Source organism: Triticum aestivum, chromosome 2A, assembly GCF_018294505.1.
Source record: "Triticum aestivum cultivar Chinese Spring chromosome 2A, IWGSC CS RefSeq v2.1, whole genome shotgun sequence".
NCBI classification, from domain to species: Eukaryota; Viridiplantae; Streptophyta; class Magnoliopsida; order Poales; family Poaceae; genus Triticum; species Triticum aestivum.
Genome location: NC_057797.1, coordinates 746,149,654 through 746,170,426, shown reverse-complemented (window position 1 = coordinate 746,170,426; position 20,773 = coordinate 746,149,654). Strand labels below are relative to the sequence as shown.

General features: G+C 44.2%; 3 protein-coding genes across 3 annotated transcripts; 1 reads left to right on the top strand and 2 right to left on the bottom strand.

Annotated features, from left to right (window-relative positions):
- Positions 1 to 3,747: 3,747 nt before the first annotated feature.
- LOC123190809 (NEDD8 ultimate buster 1) lies at positions 3,748 to 9,789 on the top strand. Its single transcript, XM_044603532.1, has 11 exons — positions 3,748 to 4,189; positions 4,834 to 4,956; positions 5,037 to 5,133; positions 5,229 to 5,264; positions 5,353 to 5,540; positions 5,897 to 5,999; positions 6,102 to 6,283; positions 6,381 to 6,458; positions 8,841 to 8,943; positions 9,038 to 9,074; positions 9,166 to 9,789. Exons 1-11 carry the CDS (start codon positions 3,825 to 3,827, stop codon positions 9,606 to 9,608), a joined length of 1,755 nt encoding a protein of 584 aa, XP_044459467.1. The 5' UTR covers positions 3,748 to 3,824; the 3' UTR covers positions 9,609 to 9,789.
- On the bottom strand, positions 7,215 to 8,082 carry LOC123190810 (uncharacterized). The gene is made up of 2 exons (XM_044603534.1): positions 7,699 to 8,082; positions 7,215 to 7,600 (listed from the first exon to the last, which is right to left on the bottom strand). The coding sequence occupies exons 1-2, from the start codon at positions 8,040 to 8,042 to the stop codon at positions 7,375 to 7,377; spliced, it is 570 nt and encodes a 189-aa protein (XP_044459469.1). The 5' UTR covers positions 8,043 to 8,082; the 3' UTR covers positions 7,215 to 7,374.
- An 815-nt stretch (positions 9,790 to 10,604) lies between the features above and the next one.
- Positions 10,605 to 11,377, bottom strand: LOC123190808 (14 kDa proline-rich protein DC2.15-like). The gene has a single exon (XM_044603531.1). The coding sequence runs from the start codon at positions 11,336 to 11,338 to the stop codon at positions 10,775 to 10,777; it is 564 nt and encodes a 187-aa protein (XP_044459466.1). The 5' UTR covers positions 11,339 to 11,377; the 3' UTR covers positions 10,605 to 10,774.
- Between the last annotated feature and the right edge of the window lie 9,396 nt (positions 11,378 to 20,773).

Here is a 20,773-nt window from a genome sequence, read left to right as displayed (position 1 = left end):
CTAATACGAAAGTGCTTAATTTACCTATTATTTTAAGTGACCATGCACCTATTCTGATCTCTACTGAAGGGCAGTTTTATAAGCCTAAGCAATCGTTTAAATTTGAAAATTGGTGGCTACTAGAAAAGGACTTTCATGCTCATGCGAAGGTAGCCTGGTACAATACCAGGTCGACCTCCTTTTCGGCTAGGACATCTTCCCTTGCAGGGTCTCTAAAAAGATGGTGCCGTAAGAAGAAACCCATTCAACAAGAGATTCAGGACATTGAGGAGCAGATCAATCAAATACAATTCAAGCCTCTTCACGAACAAGATCTTAGGTTGGAAAATTCGCTTAGAATCAGGTATGAGCAGAATCTCAACAAGTTGAATCAATTCTATAAACAAAGAGCTAAAAAACACTTTGCTAAAGGTGGTGATAGAAATACTAGATTTTTTCATCAAGCGGTTCTCAAAAGGAGGAAAAGAAACACTATTGTATCCATCAAAGATGAAAATGATATTGTCCATTTTAAGCCCACTCAAATTGCTAATACTTTTGTTAACTATTTCAGATACATTTTTTCCTCCTCTAATAATAATGTGGGCAGACCTTTCCTCGGGACTCAGCCGTTGATTCAGCCAAACGACTTCACTTATTCCATCCCAGATAAACAAGAAATATTGCAGATTCTGAAAGAGATGAAGCTTAATGCATCACCGGGACCGGATGGTTTCAATGTTGAGTTCTACCTGGCTACATGGGACTGGATTGGAGAGGATGTCACTACCCTTGTAGATGAGTTCTACCACACAGGTATCTTACCCCCTCATATTAGCGATATTAATATTGCCCTAATTCCTAAGAAGCTTGTTCCTCAGCTTCCTACAGACTATAGACCCATTAGCCTTTGTAATGTTATTTATAAAATCATTGCTAAATCTTTGGCTAATAGGCTCAAACCTCATCTTCCTGATTATATTGATCCTTCGCAGCAAGCTTTTATAGAAGGGCGTAGAATTAGTGATAACATCATTATTGCTCAGGAGATCACTCACACTTTTACTTTAAAATCTTGGGAACATCAAGCCTTCCTACTTAAGATTGATCTTGCTAAAGCTTTTGACCGTGTTGAATGGAACTTCATTGTCTCTGCTCTCTTGCGTAAAGGGTTGCATGTGCATTTCATCAATTTAATATATGCTTGCATCTCTACTCCGGTTTTCTCTGTCATTATCAATGGCCAAGCTTCTCAGAGATTCAGAAGTGAAAGGGGTATTAGACAAGGTTGCCCTCTCTCTCCTTATCTCTTTGTTCTAGCAATTAATGAACTTTCGCTTGCCCTTAATGATGCTTTGGCTGCTAACAATCTTGAGGGTATCACCCTCGGACCAAATTGCCCTCCTGTCCACTCACTACTTTTTGCAGACGACCTTCTTGTGTGCGGAAAAGCAAGTATGAGGGAAGCTCAAGCCATGGCTCAAATTATTCACCAATTTTGTGCTGCCTCAGGTCAGACTCCTAATTGGGCCAAATATGCAATTCTTTTTAGTGCTCATGTTAATCAGATGGTGGTCTCTGAAATTCAAAGAGTTTTCCCTGTCCCTATCATGGATGAGAATTTCACTCACCTTGGCCACCCTCTTATTCTTCCTGCTAAGAACAGGACAACTGCTTACAACTTTGTGTTGGACAAATTTTTGGCTAAACTTCCAGGATATATGGCCAACATGCTTTCCCATGCAGCTAGATTGGAATTAATTAGATCTGTTTTCTCTTCCATTTCTGGTTTATTACATGTCTAACATATTGTTTACCAAGAAGTTCATTGCTAAACTTACCGCTATCATTAGAACTTTTTGGTGGACATGAATTAGAGAAGACAGTTCATCAAGAGGTCTTTGCCTTCGAGCTTGGAAGGATATCTGCACATCTAAGCAAGAAGGGGTCTAGGTATTAGAAATCTTCAAGCTATGAATCAATGTTTAATTTTGGCTTCGGCTTGGAGAATTGCAAACTCCCCAAATTCTCAATTGCATCTTGTTCTCAAATCTAAGTACTTTTCGGACTCCTCTTTCTGGACTGTCACTTCCAATACCCCTAAATCTGCTTTTTGGTCCTCTGTTATCAAGTTGTTCCCTAAATTAAAAGCACACTCTTTTTACCACATCACGCAAGGAAACATTTCCATATGGAGTACCCCCTGGTGTTCAGCCTGGTCTGATATTCATGATCATCTCATCATCCAACCTAACAATTTCACTTACCCTGCTAAAGTTAGGGATCTTTGGATTCCAGGTCAAAAAGTCTGGAACAATGATTTAATTCGATCTATTTTCCAGGAGCCTACTGCAACAATCATTACTCAAACTAATATTATTCCAGATGATTGTGCGAATATATTATGTTGGGATCTCACGCCTAATGGTAAGTGCAACGCTAAAAGTACATACAAGTTATGTTTGTAGGATATACAAAGACATCCCAGGAATCAAGCTGGTCAGGTCTCTACACTAGTCAAAGATTTACTCAAGCAGGTTTGGAAGCACAAGAATATGCCTCATAGGGTTCAAACATTTGCTTGGAGATTACTTCGCAAGGCCCTCCCTACAGGTTTGAGAGCATCTCGTTTCTCTAGTCATATTGATAAAGAGTGTTGTCGCTGTGTTCAAGATGAGGATGAATTGCATTTGTTTTTCAATTGTGCATTTGCTAGGGCTGCATGGTTTGCGCATCCTTGGTATTTTAGGACTGATATCTTAACTGAAGATCATCATTCTATACAGGCTCTTATCCATGCTCTTCTGACCATGAACCACTCTCATGCATCAATCCCAAATATTTTTAGTTTCTTATGGTGCATTTGGAAATCAAGAAATGATTGCCTTTTTGGTAGAAACAATTCTTCTCCTCATCAGGTTTTTATGGCTACAATGGCGTTGGATGAAAGCATTAAACTTAATGACGCCTCTCCTGATGGTGCAAAGACTTATTCTCTCCAGCAAAACATTACAAACTCCACTCTTTTGCCGCTGCAGGGACAAACTATTAGGACAAATCTTCTTATTTCGGGGGCAAAAATTTAGTCTGACGCTTCTTTTAAATGTAGAAAGATCCCAGGTCTAACGCATGGACAAACATCCACAGGTATTGGTGTCTTTCTTAATTTTTTGCAGGATCAAAGGAGCATGCAGGTCCAAATTCAAGCCTCGACCGAGCCCACCTTTTCTCCATTACAAGCAGAAGCACATGCCCTTGTTCTTGCTGCGAGGGTGACTCAACTTTTGCAAATTAGCCAACCTACCTTCTTCGCTGATAATCTCTCTTTGGCTAAAGCAGCAACAAGCAAAAATGTTTTGGCTGATGTGATTCCTTGGTCGATCAGAAAGCTCATTGCAGAGTTCTACAACACCACTCGACAGTTGCAATCGCATGTATTCCATATATCCAGAGAAATCAATGGCATAGACCACAATGTAGCTCATCAGGTTCTGACCAGAGCAACAGGACCTGTTTTTAGTTGTTTTAGTTCAACTTATTCTCACTCAACTTGCCCTGTCATCTCCACTATGTCTTCTTGCAACATTCAGGGAGTTGTAATTCATGCTGTACACTGTTACTGAGTTGAATGAAGTTGGCACCATGGGTGCCTTTCCCGTTCCAAAAAAAATAAAAATATAAAATAAAATCCTCACGCCGAAGACCCGGAGTCTGATGAGTCCTACATAAAACCGACTCTCCCTCGTTTTATGTTTCAATCCCATCAACAAACCCCAAACCCGTACCAAAATCCCCCACAACTCGCCGAGCCCAAAACCCCAGCCCTCGATCGACCACCCCGATCGATGGCGTCCGGCGAGGCATCGGCATCGGCATCGGCGTCGGCGCCCCCGCCGGCGGATCGAATCCGCGTGGTCGGCGCGTGGGCCGGCCCCCTGGAGGTGGAGCTGGGCGCCTGGACGGTGCCGATGCTGCGGGCGGAGGTGGCGCGGCGGGCCGGGGACGTGGAGCCCGACCGCGTCGGCCTCATCTTCGGCGGCCGCGTGCTCAAGGACGACCCCGCCGGCGTCTCGCTGCAGCAGGCCGGTCTCAAGGGCAACGCCAAGGTGCTCTCCACCCTCGCCTCCCCCGATCGCGGCAAGGCCCTCGCCGCCGAGGCCGCCGCCGCGGCCGCGGAGGAGGAGCACTCCAACAAGCTCGTCAGGCTCTGGTGAGGGTCGCTCCGCTCCTCTCTGATCGAATCCCGAGGGGTATTTTGGATTTCCAGATTCCTGCTCTGTTTCCCCTGTTTTCGGCGGAAAAAAAATTGCAGTCGCCGCGAGCAGGATCTTCGCTTGGCAGTCTAAAATTATGAGCACCGATGCCATTGTTTTATTCTATATTATATTAACCGCGGGACAAAAGATAAGATCGCACTCTCCGCCATTAGGGCATTGACTCTTTGTGGCAAGTCAAGGGCCCTAGTCAACAGGATGTGTCTCCACATGGTGGAGGCACACATTATTGTCAATTCGATCATAATTTACATCCATAATCAGTTCTATGTTATGTTATGTAATGTAGAACATGCTAGTAACACAAAGTAGTGTGGAAGCAAGTGTTCCTTTCTCGGTAAGAAGAACACAATGTACAGTCTGTATGATTCAGAAACTCACAAATTCAGTAACTGAAGATAATGAGTTGTGGGATAGAACTCCTACTGCTGCATGATTACAGATAGGTTGCGTGCCTTGATTGAAAGTGTGATGGTGATGGTTAGTTGCATGTTTTCTATTGTATAAAATGTTAGTAGCACAAGATAGGTGGAAAGCAAATGTTTGTTCCTCAGTAATAGATTACCATAATGTTTTGTAGGGATGCTGCACAAGCATTATCTCAAAGGCATTCAGATGGCTCTCTCCTTGATGAAAACTTCAACATAGCTCTCGAGGACCAGAGCGGACAAAAAGTGATGTTTGGATCTGCAGATGATATGAAGTAATATACATTGAACCTTCTGTTCAGTCGTTTTCTCATGTAGTTTGTACTATTCAGCTCATCATGTGTGCTATCTCTAGGGCTTTGAAGATGGCTCTAATGCTTCATCAAAAGGCAAAAGTTCTTATCAAGAAGAACATGTATAAGGAGGCACTGGATGTTTTGATGATGTCCGAGGTATATACTGCCTTGCGTGATTGTTTTTGCCCTACTGTAAGAAGCATGCCTGTTAATTAGCTGTATAATTACTGACCCATCTGTTGTGTTGCCAGGAAGCCTTCGCTCTTTGTGACAATAAGCTCATTGAGGTAACTTGAATCGTGAGAAGAATTATCTGTTACCTCTGTCAAATAGAGTGCTGAAGTATTTTACTTACACTCCATTCATATTCTGCAGAGAGTTGATAATGTGCCAATGCTTCAACTGGATATAGTCTGGTGCTATTTCATGCTTCGTGATGTATCACGCTTAGAAGTTGCAGGGGCTCGCCTAAACAAGGCTAGGGTAGGATTTGAACTCTCACACGGTAAAGATTCCACACGCTTCAGATTACTCCAGGCAGCCCGTCATGCAGATCTGGCTCTGTAAGACTCTTACCATCCTTTTTCTACTATCATTTTTCTATCTCTTTTTTACTATACAGTTGTTTGGAGAGAGTGGGTATTTTCATCGAGGGGTAGATAACTAATTGCTGCATTTAGAAAGAAAGAAGAGCTGAAAAGTAGAGGATCACCAGTTCATAGTGTAACCAACTAGTGGTACCCACAATGTGGCACTATGGATGTTGCATGCACACCTCTAATTTGATCTTTGTTGGATTTTCGTTAAGATAAATGTTTAGGATATTAGTGGCGGCTCTCCCAAGAGTGAGACCTGTTAAGCATTCTAGCTTTAACTTACATTGTTTCCTGATGTATCAAAACTGCTGCCCATGTAACAGCTATGTAAGGCTGGAGCTTTTGGAAGGAGTGGTAGCATATTATAATGGTAATACTGAAAAGGCACGTGGCTCTCTCAGTTCTGCACAATCTAAATACATGCAGGTAAATTCTGTTTGTTGTCAGTTTTAGTATCTTATTTGTACTTCTTTGACCTTAGTACCATATCAGTGCTGCTACTAAATGAGTAAATGCATGTTGATTTAGCTGCAAGTACCAGATGAAGCTATAGCAATGTTAACGGATATGGGCTATGACGCACGAGCATCAAAAAGAGCACTAAAGATGACTGGCTACGATATTCAATCTTCTGTTGATCTCTTATGTGAGGAGCGTGAAAAGAAAATTCGTAGAAGGGAGCAGGACATCGAGACACAGAGAGAGATAATGTAACCTTCACATTGAGAGGCTTACTTTCCCTTCTATGTATCATTCTCCTTTTCCTTTTTTGCTGACTTATGCACATTTTGTTTGGCGTTATCCTAGGGAACAAAGGAGATATGGTAAAACTCCCATGAACAAGGCAGTTGATATGCAGAAGTTGAAAGGCTTGACTACTATCGGGTAAGAGTGTTTTGGTCTTATATTATACGAATCACATGTATTTGAGAAATAGATGTTGATTTTATCATGAAATCCCCATAGTCCTACATTTGAGGATCAGATGCCTAATGACCAATCTGGCTTTATTGCACCATGCTTTTGCATCAATGTTTGTCACTGGGCTCTTTGCCACTTCTAGCGAACTATGCTTGTTATGGGTTGAAAGTCCAAACAAGAGGCTCTCAGTCAGTTAGTACTATGTAAAATAACAAAATAGATTGTTTTAAGTAGGCCACCAAAATCGCAAGCACCAAGCAGGCCCTAAAAACTCAAAACTTTTTTACCAGATTGTCAAGAAAGTGTAGTTGAAAATCTACGTGTTGTTCAGTTGAAATAAATATTTATTAGGGAACAATGTTAGTGATGAAAGGCAATGAAATTCGTTCATTTCGTTCGTGCGGAATGATTTTCTTAGTTATCGTAAGTTTTGCCATGTCGTTCATGTTTCATTGTATCCAATGTGACATGTTCTATGGAGAGCGGATTTTCTGCACCTGGATGCACCGAGTATGCACCTGATGATTTGAGTTGAATCAAAAGGGACACTTTAGTTGTTAAAAAAAAAGAGTTTTATTGTTGGTGCATGATGTTGGAACAGGTGAAACCTGCCAATTTTGGGCAACACATATTGTCAATTTGTATACTGAAGAAAATGAAATGAACTAACTTAATCTTTTGGTGTGGACCCGACTGAGTATGACGACGATAGCATAAATATGTTGCGCAGCATGGTTATCTAGCCATAGTAAAATATGGCTATTCAGCTAGTTTACACAGAAGGTCTGGCTCCCATCTGCTAGATAAATTAATTCACTAGCCACCATGTCTTCAAAGGCAATATGGCAGTCATATACCACCATGAGCGAGCAGAGTCCGGTCACCGGGGGATAAGCTTGGCGATAGCGAGAGTGATATTGCAGAGCTGGTCGACCTCGGTGTTGCGCGCCATGAGGATGCTCCGGTGTTCTGGTGAGTCCTGGCACCCCTTCTGGCACAGCTTCACCTCCGCCTGGCCTGCAGATACCAGCACCTGCGACTCGTCGTATGCCCCCATGTCCAGCGCGATTGTCGCGTCTGCCAGCTGCTCCACGGCCGCCTCATACCTGCATGCATATATATGATCGATAAAGCATGCAATCCATGATTCATCGTTAAAGTTGCCTTTGGTGATCACACATGTACGTCAGAGCTAGCTGCTTACCGCTCCCCACAGCCCTCGAGGCATTGTTGCAGCTGCGCCGTTTTATTGAAGTTGTCATCTTCATCGATGTTCGTGAGGTATGTGGCTGTCTCGGACGCGTTCTTCTGGACAGCCAGGATGGCCGCCCTGGTCAGGCCCACAGCATCAGCCGTCAAGGAGGACCGGTCCGGGGAGAGCGTCGCCATGCAGAGGTCGTAGAGCTTGGTGGTCTGCTTGCAGGCGTCCTCGATGGATAATGACCCGGTGGTCGACGGCGCCGCAGGAGGGGAACCAGTAGATTGGGGCAATGCGATGGTGAGGAGAAAGGGGAGGATGAAACCTATGGCTGCGTAGAAGGATGCCATTGGGAGGTTTGGTTTGCGCGCTTGCGATGTTGCTCAAGTTAGACGGGGCTATGCAAGGTCCTACTTATATGGTAATGCGTTTGCCTAAATAAAGACAGGTTAACAGAAAGTGCCTGCGTCGTGTCCATTTTTAGGGGTTATTCTTTACGATGGAGAGGAAAAGCATGGACCTCTTTATTAGGAGAGCCAATGCGAATATTGGCAGTTGTGTCACAGAGTGCGCGTGACAGAGAGTCAGACACATAGCGTGACAGAGAGTCAGACACATAGAGGTAGCAAAGATAGCATTTTCAGCTGGTTAAACTTTTTATGAGAAACAACAACAGAAGTAAAACAACAACTATAAATGTAAACAGTTTGTCTTTTTTGTCTAGCACATAAATAGATAGTTTTATTTTTGCACCAACACTTGCAGATTCGAACTACATCCAACAATGTACATGTATAAGTTTTGTCAGAACTTCTCAAAACATGTAAGTGGGCATTCTCACCAGTGTGTGCTGCACGCTCAAGTGCACTGATGCATTTTCGTTTATATAAAGCAATATTGGAAGATTATGTTTTATGAAGCAATATAGGATTTATTTTTTTGGTCCCATTTTTTATATTATTTTTTTACTGGGAATCGAAATCTTAGATGGATCTAAAGGTTATTTAGATTTCACGCATCTATTCCTAGCAGCCATACATTGATTTAGACGTGTCTTTAGTTGTCTTGTGGAGAAAGTGTAGTATAGGAAACTTCATGCTGATACTTGTCCTGTTTCTGTTTGTAACCGATCAGTTTTAATTTTGCAGGTTTGAGAAGTACCTTGCTGCAGAAGCACTCCGCATAAATGAAAATGACGCTGAGAAAGCGTTAGATCTTTTGACAAATCCTGAACTGAACTGTGCCCTACAAGTAGGCGTTATTTGCCTCTTTTTTCTTACTCCTATCCTACCAAGATGCTATGCAGTTTTTAACATTTCCTTTTGTTCTGTCATTTCCACTCTAGAGTAAAATTCAGTCAAGGAGGAAACGACCACTTCATGGTATGTATGGGTTTAACACATTCGTCATTACTCTAATAAATTGCATCGTTACAGATGAAATAGACTTACATCCCCTTCTACGTCTTGCCAGTCTTGGGTGCAGGACCATTGGGAGCCGGGGCTGCTGCTGCTGTGGCTGCCACAGCGGGGGGTAATGCCCCACCACAGATCCCAGATCTAAATGCTGCCGAGGGCGACAATCAGGAGCAGCTTGTGAACAACGAAGAAGAAGCTGCGAACAACGAGGCAGAAGCTTTGCCCAACGACGCAGAAGCTGGGGCCAATTTAGAGGCTGTGAACCAAGATCAAGACATGGGCGACGAAGAGGAGGAGGATTTGGTCGAGGAAGAAGCGGGCGCGAGTCATGCGCAAGGTCCGGTCAGGGACGTGGCGATGGAGAACGAGCTCGCCAACGAGCTGACGGGTGATGCCCTGGACGACTATGACATTGACGTCGCCAATGAAGGGCAGGCCATCGCGGAGTACCTGAGCCTTCTGGAGTCTGCCGCCGCTGCTGCTGCTGGTAGCTCTTGATTTGCAGAGAATATAGGTATCTTAAAAAGCTTCAGGTGGAAGGAGAATAGGCTCAGCCCGGGAGTTCGTTTACTTGGTAGGGTTCGATCTGTACATATGAATATGGTGCTACCTTTTGTGAGCTACGTGACACGTGAAAACCTGCTACCGTCGTGCCGAAGCAATTAATTTATGGACCGCATCTCACTGTATTACGAGTTCCTTTTCTTCTGTAAATCTTGAAAAGTCTTAGTAGATGGTTTTATAGGGATAAATACCACCGCATATTTTTCATTTAAAATACTGCTAGCTGCTCAATAGGTTTACTGTACCACGTCCTCTGTTGTAACCGTTTTTGTAGCACGTCTTCTGTTAATAGCAAATCCGTGGATATTAATAGCAAACAGCGCATGTGCTAAAAATCCAAGAATTTTTTTTCTTTTTGTGTAGCTCGCATCTTAAATTACTCACATACATGGAGCACGTCCATATGTAATCTCTTGGAGGCTAGAGCCCATGGAGTTTGGAGGCTTGGAGCCCAAGCTCCAAAATGAATTACCTTTTGAAATCATAGTGCAAGCATGGGTAGAAATCGTCACTTTTGAAAATTTACATGAATTACCTTTTGAAAATCCATGAATTTGTTTTTGTATGTGTGTGTGTGTGTGTGTGTGTGTGTGTGTGTGTGTGTTCACATCTTAAATTACTCCTATGAAAATTTACAAACATGTAGAGCACATCCATATGTACATGTAGATTTTTTTTAATCTTGATTTTTTTCTTCGGAATTTTCAAAAATTGGGCTCCATTGAGGTTGGAGCCCAAGCTCCAAAATGGATCACCTTTTGAAATCATAGTCTAACCATGGGTAGAAATCGTCACTTTTTGAAATCAGTAGAAAAATGAAGTTGTTCAAGGGAGCATTGCGGACGAGAAAGGAATTACATCACCAGGATAAATAGTTTGAGGTTGGTACACCATACAATTACACCTTCCAAACCGGATATACAAATCTTACAAGATGAATATCAAACGGAAAGACGATAATAGTAGTAATAATAATAAAATAAATGTAGTAGTACTAAATGAACAAACAAGAAGCGAGTGGCTTCATCGACCGATCAACAATCTTGATTTCAAACTTGTGGCTTAAATTATGCGCGTCGGATGTGAAATGGACGGACGGATCAGGCGCAGGTGTAGCCCGGGGGCATGGCGCAGCCGCAGTCGTTGACGAGCAGCTGGAGGGCAAGCGGCACGTAGAGGGCGAGGTTGAGCACCTTGGCCTTGATGGCGGTGCAGAGGCACGCCGCGGCGGTGAGCATCTCGGCGATGCCCTGCACGAGAGGGCAGCACTTGACGCTGGCGTCGCTGATGTGCAGCTCGTTGCCGAGCAGGTCCAGGCACACGCCCAGCTTCAGCATGTCGATCGGGCACGTGTCGGAGGAGGGCGTGGGGCTTGGCGTGGGCGTCGGGGGAGACGGTGTGGGGGTCGGGGGTGAGGGAGGGCACGCCTTGCGTCCGCCGTGCCGGGTCTTGGGGGACGGGGAGCCGCCGATGACGGGAGTCACGATGCCGATGGCGGGAGTGACAACTCCCCCGACGTCCGGGACGCCACCAACCTCGCCGCCTACGGTGCCGACGACAGGAGAGACCATGCCACCAACCTTTGCACTAGAATGAAATGTTGTGTGAGCTTTGTACTGATTTTGAGATTTATGCTGTGAGCATTGAACTGCAAAAAATGCCATGTTTGGTCCCTGTAATGTTCATTTGACAGCAATGTGATAAATGCCATGTATGTGAGCATATGTCCTGGAGTGGCTGCGCCTGCGCTCTGGTGTGGTGATCGACCCCGCGCTAGTCACATCAGATCTAAGAGCATGCATGCCACTGGAGATCGCCACGTAGCCGCCACCGTCACCTGCAATTGGTCGGAGTCGCTGCCCTCGTTGAACAACACATCTTCGTCAGCATCTCCGGTATGTTGTACTTGCTCGTTCCGGCTCCGGTGGCCCAGTATGCGCCATGGGTAGACGCCGTCGACGGCCACAAGTGTTGGTGCAGGTCGCGCTTCACTTCATGGCGAGTTTTTTTCATCCAAGCTGTCTGATTGAATCCGCCGAGACACAGAGCAGAGCACGCTAGCCGGTTGAAAGTTGAAACACACACACTGGTTAGATCATAGATGCAGAGTGAGGCGTCGCAGAGACCGGGCTCCAGGGAGCCCGTTTTACCAAAAAAAAAATCAAAATATATTTAAAAGTTTCAAAAAATGCCAATTTTTTTGTACAAATACATATGCATGTTCTTTAAGTATGTATAAATTTTCAGTAACTAATTTGATCATTTGAATGCTACACAAAAAAGACAAAAATCTGACACAAATACAACAAAGAAAAAGCCTATTTCAATCTGTGTATTTGTCTTTTTTATATACATCACATATGAATACATATGTTTATGAAAATTTGTACACGTATACTTTAAGTATATGTCTATATGAAAACACTTTTTCAGATTTTTTTTTGAGTTTTGGAAAAGATATTTTGGCTGAGAAATGTATATAGAGCTCAGTGGAGCTCGGCCTCTGCGGCCACTTTTTGCATAGATGCACCAGTAGTCTAGTATATACACGAGGACTTTGACAGATTGATTCTGGCCTCCGGCTAGACGTATACAAGTACTCCCTCCGTCCGCGAATAAGTGTACATCTAACTTTTGTTCTAAATCAAATATTTAAAATTTCGATCAACTTTATAGAAAAGAGTAATAGCATATATGACATCAAATTGATATATTATAAAAGTACATTTCAAAACGAATCTAGCGATACTAGTTTAGTATCATAAATGCTTCTACATTTTTCTATAAAGTTGGTCAAAGTTTTAAAATTTTGATTTAGGACAAAACCTAGATGTACACTTAGGCCTCTCTCAATGCTTCATCTTGTACAGGTGCTAAGGCTGCCATGTAGGCAAAAAAGATGATGTGGCAAGGTAATTAAGAGGAGAGAAATGGGTGTGGTGACTTCAGGGAGAAACAATGTGTTGACACACGAACACGTCCCGTGTACCCTCGACGCCGGGGGTGATGCACCGCAGCTCACGTCGAAGGAGACCCGACCGACAGCGCGATACGCAGGACAGTCGGCGGGCGCTTTTACAGACCCGAAACCCCACGCACCCGGGAGGGACCCCGTCAGGGATTGCGGCGGCTATGGGCTGCCCTAGGTCGATTCGCTCGCCCCTAGAGCCTCGTGGATCGCTGCCCTCCAACGCGAAGAACGGACGAAGAACGAGAAAGAAAGATACAAGGGTAAGGGGTAAAAGTAGATGAACACATAAGTGCAATTGATAGATTGGTTCGATTGGTGTTGTTTCAATCGGCCGTCACCCCCGACATATATAAGAGGCGGCTGGACTTCCCGTACAAGCAAATAATTTATCTAGGCTTTCCTTACAAGAAAATTACATCAATTCACGTCCAAAACCCTAGTCAAATTCGGACTGGTTTTATCCGAACTTTCCAAAACTGTTCGGTTTAAACTGGCTGCACCTTGCGGGTCCTTTTTGCGGTGGTAAACGATCTCGGATGAAAACAAGCCAAAAGCAATCTTGACCGTTTCGACGAGACGAACAACTTTCATGTTGAAGGTTTTTTGATCAGAGATCATCTTGAGGGTCAGATCGGTCTCGCAACACAGGCTATCTCCTCGCGCTACCCGTCAGACATGTGTCTGGTGGGGCGCGCCACATCTCGCCTCGTGACAGGGCTGTACTCCGATTGCTCTAACTTTTGCATACGAACTTGAATTTGAACGATTTTTATATCAAAATCGATCGTTTCAACGAGACGAAGACAACCCGTGTAGATCATTTTTTCATTTGAGGTCGTTTTGGGGGCTTAATCGGCTAAACTGTACTTTGAATATAAGATCTTGGTACTTCGAGCATAGTTTCGGCCTTCGAGATGAAATCGGATGGCAATGACCCAAATTTCAAAGATGTTCATATCAATAATATGAAACTCGTTCATGTAGATCATTTCTCCATTTGAGTCCATCTAGATAATCGTTTGAGCCCATCTCCAGCTTCTGGTCGGATTGACTATCACAACCTCCACCCCGGCAGGCCTTCCACCCGGGTAAGCTTTCCGCACCGACAAGGTTTCACCCCGGCAAGGTTTTTACACCGGCAAGGGTTCTCCCTAGCCCGGCAAGGTTTCTACCCCGGCAAGAGTTCCTCCTCGGCAAGGTTTCTACCCCGGAAAGAGTTCCTCTTCGGCAAGGTTTCTCCCTCGGCAAGATTTCACACCGGCAAGCTTCTTCGCCGGCAAGCTTTCCACGCCGGCAAGCTTCTCCGCCGGCAAGCTTTCCACATCGGTAAGCCCTCACATCGGCAAGGTTTTATCCCGGCAAGGTTTCATTCAGCCGGCAAAGGCCGAATACTTTCTCACTCAGGGCCGGCCCACGAAGTGTTGCCTCTAACTTTTGCATACGAACCCTGATTCGTGACCATGCCAAAATCTGTTGTCAACACATGCCCCCCTGTTTTTCGGCAAAGCTTGTGTGCCGAAAAATAACTTGTATTGTGTTTGTTCTAAGGACAATGTCAACACTCCATCGACCATTTATTTTCCTCAGGACAATAATCAGGTATTGGCCATGTTTGTGCTAAGGGCGATAATCATATATCGGCCATGTCTTGAGTGAACTTTCTGATGCAAACTTGGGTGAAACCTTCTCAGCTTCATTAACAATCCGGTGATAAATTTCCATAGATATGTATCTCAATGTCATCCTTCGAACCATATTGTTCACCCTTTTGCTAGGATTTTGTTGACAATCAACAATAAACTTTCTCCAATCCTTACTTTCGCCTGCATAAAAATTTCATTAGTGGCCGAATCTGTGGACTCCAATTCGGCCTTACCTATGTTGGCAAGAATAAGCATCGGCTATTGATAGATGTGCAATACACCATGACCAACATGGTAGCCAAATGCTTGCTATGCCAACTCTCTCCAATTATCATGTCCAGATATATGAAGAATCTTAAAACAACCCATGGTAAATTTTACATGTAAACATACCTCAAGATAAACTAAAAATGATTCGTCAAAACATTGATAACCATTGGATATTTGTTGCACTATTAGTAACGAATCACCAGAAGCCTCAATATGTATAGCACCTATAGCAAGGCAAAGTTCCAATCCGAATGACAATGCATATTCGGTTTTGATCATTGTGCAAAAATATTTTAAGCGGCATGAGGCTTCACAAAATAGCACCATAAGGATATATATAAACAACACCAACACCTTGGCCATTGCTACAAATTTAACCATCAATATATAATCTCCATGGTTCTAGAGAGATCAAGCCGAAATCAATATTATGCATGATGTCAATATGATGCTCAATAATAAAATCAACCATGATTTGGTCTTACATAAATTCTGAATACTAATAAGCCAAAGCACACCCAATCAAAACATAAGTTCACTTTGCAATTTTGGTGAATTGGTCTATGCATAATATCTTCAATGGTATCAATTTGACAAATTCCTTTGCAAGCACTTATTTCAAACTAAGGACGATGTTAGAATACCACACCGGCCATTCTTAAATATATTCTTAGGGCGATGGATAAATATCGGCCATTACAATGAGGTCCATGTAGTATTCACCCACCAAGGTATGTATAGCCGAAATAAACAAATGAAATAGCAATAAGATATTTCGGCCCCTTTGTATTAGCAACAAAAATGTAACTAACCAAATGTATAGTGATTTGGTAATACTCTGTCATGATATAGAAAATTATGTTGCGTCCATGGATCAAAATAAGTCCATGGAGGATACCTGTGGATGAATTCCATGGCAAAGGCATCAATGTCATTGTTGAAGAAAATGGATGATGTGCTAACCGAAAATTTTGATGTTGTGATCCACCTCTTCGGCTTAAGTGTTTGTTGCTTCCATTCTCCTCTTTCTTCACTTTTATTGTACTTGTTGCAATAGAAGCATGCACATCATTTTTGTTATGAATGATCCTCTTGGGAACCCATGCCATGTTCTTTTGTCTCAGCTCTTGTGCATTAAGATTTTGTAATTCCTTCTTTTGCCAATACGTTAAGCCGAGTGGGCATCTCGGGTGTAATTCTGTTTTGACCAATGGCAGTTCCTTTTTGGCCTTATGCACTCTCAACTTCTTTGCTTCAGATTTGGCACTTTGACTCTCAATAATTGGTTGCTTTGTCTCATTGCCTTTAGTAGCCAATGTTAACACTTTAATTGACTCTTTTTTTATTTGAGATCAAATCTGAAGTTGCACTCTTACGACCATCTCTTTTAACACGGTAAACTTGCTTGACCACCTCTTTCTTCATCCTTGAGCTCTGGACCGATTCCTTATGATTGAAACGGTCTTTAACATGTGATTGTTTAGATATTGATCTTCTCGGAGCTGCATAATATTGGTGAGATGGTCTAAAATAAGATGGATAATTTGCCCTTGTATCATACGTGTCCCATGATGGATATGGATTTACATGAGTGTAGGGAGGCATCCATGACATTGCCATTGGCGGCCCAAAAGCAGGATATGAAGTCTGCTTGCTCAACATCTTCCTTTGCCAATCCAAGTCTTCAGATTTATGCCTCGGGGGTGACTTCGATGCTTTTGCTTCACTCGGCTGATAAGCACTCTTTGCCTCACTTATCTTCTGATATTTTTCTAATAACTGCGCGAAAGTGACTTTCGGTCTTTTACCTTTGTGCTTACCATTGCCTTTGCTTTCTTTAATGTGCATGCATCGGTCTTTGAATTTTCTTGTTGCCCCCCAGTGCTAGATGTCACCATTGTAGCTTTGATGGAATTCCCATCTTCAAGATTGCTGTTGATGCACTTCTTAACCATACCCTTGCTCGAAGTCTTGACCCCATCATCATTGGTGTGTATCTGTTAACCTTTAGGTGAATCGGCTTGAGATAGCTGAGTCAACATTTGATCGCCATCAAAACCAATCTGATCCGATTGTTCATATGATCGTGCCTCAACAAACTTCAATTGTCTCGATTGCGCGGCTTGATGAATCACGTTGTTGTCTTCGATATTCTCTTCAAACAAACATTGAATTTGTTCTTGTCCTGATGGCTCGACATCATGATCAATTATAATAGGATTAGTCGATGAAGCACCAACGATGTGATCAACTATGCCCGGACTGAAGGTACACTGCTCGTCCATTAACTGATACTGTGATACTAGCTCTGAAACAAAACAACCGAGCAGTGCTGGCTTAGCGTCATCCGACTCGGCTATGCATTGATTTTCATCCTCTTTTCCTAATGCTTTTAAATCGGCTTCGAAGGACTTTGGACCTGGCTTTACGTTTCTGCAACCAAAATAATTACAGAATATACGTCTCATCCGAGACCAAATGTTAGCCAGGCATGAAACAAACAAAATTGTCCATATGAATACAAAGTTCAGTTGGCATGACAAGAACAACTTTGGTTTTGATAAGTTGTCACTATTAACCTCTATAAATGATACCATATGTCGACTATCATGATTAGTGACAAGATGTGACGCCCGGATAATTAAGCTACAACAATTCCCTGTTAACGATGCCACGTCACCACGATTACTGTTGTTGATCTCGCGTTAGTTCGAAACCGATTCAGATTCACATTTGAATTAAAGGCAAATATCAAAAGTTTTCAAACATTAAAAATAATATGTTCGGATTGTGCCAAATAATGGATAGGTAATCATGGTGGAGAAACCACACTTTTATAGAATGTTTAAATACTCTAAGATGAATAAAACAGTAGCGAAAACTAGTATTCAAATACTTTTGAATAATAAATAATTACAAAACTATGTTAGTTTGAGTAGCAGATTAATGTGGCAGTGGAATAATTGGTAACATCAATTTAGGTGCCACTTAGGTATATTTTTAACGCTAGAATAAGAAGCAACTAAAAGAAACAGAAAAGAAATAAATTAAAATAAGAAGAAGAGAAAAGCCCAAACAACAAAAGAAAACAAAAGGCCCCAACCCCCACCTGGGCCTCGGCCACCCGATCTGCCCAGCCCACCAGCGCCTTAGTCTCCCTCTCCTGTTCATCCATGGCGCTGGCAGTGCGCGCACGCCGTCCACGCCACCGATCGTCGCCGTGTCAAGCATCCACTCCCTCCCTGTGATGGATAAGTACCCCCACGACGCCCAGGTCGAACCCTAACATCCATTCCCTCCCTTTCACGCCGCTCTTTGCACACGCGCACATAGCCGACGCTGCCGTCGCCGCGTCGTTGCAGATGCCGTAGGACGAAGCCTCCCCCACGCTGCACCTTGGTGTCCAGGAGCTCGGTCACCATCATCTTCCTCTCCCCGGGATCAACGCCAAGGAACACCTGCGATGCCGTCGTGGCCGTTCCCCTCATCGGAATCCGCCAGCCGCCGCCCTTCGATCCGCTACCTCCAGAGCATCCCCGACCTCTCCCTCGCATCCGTTTGCCTCTGGGGGAGCTTCGCCGTCTCTCCCCGTGTTTAATTGCTCGCTGTGCTCCCTAGCTTCTTCTGATGACGCGTTCGGGCTCCGGGAGCTGTACTAGTTGCGGACTAGCCCTTTCCTTGCTCGTACCCGAGCCGTAGGCCGTCGCTAATGGACCTGCGCTGCTGCCCACCACGCATCGTAGCCGCCGCCACTGCTCCCGCCGTTGCTTGCGCTGCGCTGCTGCCCACTGCTCTTGCCGCTGCAGCTGTATGCTGCTCTGCTGCTACGCTGCTCTACACGCCGCCTTGCCTCGCCCTTGCCAGCGCCCCGAGCCGCCCGCTCGAGCGCCCGCCTGTACCGCTGTCTGCTGCTGCTACTATGCTACATGGCTACAGTAACATTCAGTTACTGTAGCAGTAGCTAGCTTTTGTATTTCTACCATGACTAGCCTTCTAAACTGCCACTAAACAGCGATAAGACAAGTCTTAACATGGGTAAAGATTATATGAACGGAAAGTAGACGTAACAAGCCTCATTTTGTTCCATTGGAACTGCTTCAGATAATGCATGGATTAAATCTTACAAAAATCACAAAATGCTATCTTGTGTTAAAAGGAATAGAGTTACTCCTAGCATTGTGTGTGTGCGCTGTGTGCGCGCGGGCTGTGCCACAGCCGTGTGTGGCCGGCCTAGTTTAATTAGGTCTAAACTAATTTAGTTTAGATTAGTTGGTTAATTAATTAGTCTAAGTCTATTACATGTGGACCCTGCATTTATTTAAGCTAGTTTTAGTTATTTGTTTAGGTATAGCTTATGACATGTGGGCCACCATCTCCCCTTTTGACCAGTCAAGTTGACTTGGACAATTCGATTAAATAAATGCAGAAATTTCAGAAAATTAAATAAACTTTGAAAATCCATATAAAATAAACCATAACTCGGGTGAAAAAGTTTTATACATGAAAGTTGCTCAAAACGACGAGACGAATCCGAATACGCAGTCCGTTCGTTCATCACACGTCCCTAGCATAGCGAACATGCAACAATCCACCTCCGATCCGTTTGTCCGAGAATGAGAAACACCGGGAATACTTTCCCGGATGTTTCCCGCCTTTATCGGTGTCACCTAGTACTGCGTTAGGTCACCTCTAGCATCGCGGATTGCCATGTTATGCTTTGAGTGCTTTGATTGCTTTATTATTTATTGTGTTCCCCTCCGTTACTTCTTTTCGGTAGACCCCGAGACCGACAATGATACCCCTGTGATCGACTACATCGACGATGACCCCTGCTTCTTGCCAAAGTAACCAGGAAAGCCCCCCCTTTGATCACCAGATATCACCTACTCTTCTTTATACTGCTTGCATTAGAGTAGTGTAATAGGTTACTGCTTTCCATTATTCCTATCCTGATGCATAGTCTGTCCTTGCTACTACTGTTGATACCTTTACCTGCAAACCTAATGCTTAGTATAGGATGCTAGTGTTCCATCAGTGGCCCTTCACTCTTGTCCGTCTGCCATGCTATACTACTGGGCCGTGATCACTTCGGGAGGTGATCACGGGCATATACTTTATACTGTTGCATTACTTATGATACTTTTCGGAGATGGGGGCTGAAGGGGCAGGTGGCTCCATCCCGGTAGAGGTGGGCCTGGGTTCTCGACGGCCCCCGACTGTTACTTTGAGGCGGAGCGACAGGGCAGGTTGAGATCACCTAGGAGAGAGGTGGGCCTGGCCTCGGTCGGCGTTCGCGGATACTTAACACGCTAAACGAGATTTTGGTATTTGATCTGAGTTTGGCTACTGGCCTATACGCACTAACCATCTACGCAGGGACAGTTATGGGCACTCGACGTCGTGGTATCAGCCGAAGCCTTCGTGACGTCAGCGACCGAGCGGCGCGCGCCGGGTTGGACCGCGTAACGCAACTTCCTTTGTAATGGAGGTTGCTAGGTCTGCTCACCGGCCGCGTACGCAACGTGCAGGTGTGCAATGGGCGATGGGCCCAGACCCTTGCGCCATAGGATTTAGACCGGCGTGCTGACCTCTCTGTTGTGCTTAGGTAGGGCTGCGATGTGTTGATCTTCCGAGGCCGGGCATGACCCAGAAAAGTGTGTCCGGACAAAGGGGATCGAGCGTGTTGGGAAATGTGGTGCACCCCTGCAGGGAAGTTAATCTATTCGAATAGCCGTGATTTCGGTAAAAGGACGACTTAGAGTTGTACCTTGACCTTATGACAACTAGAACCGGATACTTAATAAAACACACCCTTCTAAGTGCCAGATACAACCGGTGATCGCTCTCTCACAGGGCAACGAGGGGAGGATCATCGTTTAGGATTATGCTATGCGATGATACTTGGTGAACTTACCATCTACTCTCTTCTCCTGCTGCAAGATGGAGGTTACCAGAAGCATAACATTCGATAGGACTAGCTATCCCCCTCTTATTCCGGCATTCTGCAGTTCAGTCCACATATGATACCCCCTTTCCATTTGATACCAATGCATACATATGTAGTGTAGCTCCTTGCTTGCGAGTACTTTGGATGAGTACTCACGGTTGCTTTGCTCCCCCTTTTCCCCCTTTCCTATACCTGATTGCTGCGACCAGACGATGGTGCCCAGGAGCCAGACGCCACCGTCGACAACGACTCCTGCTACACTGGAGGT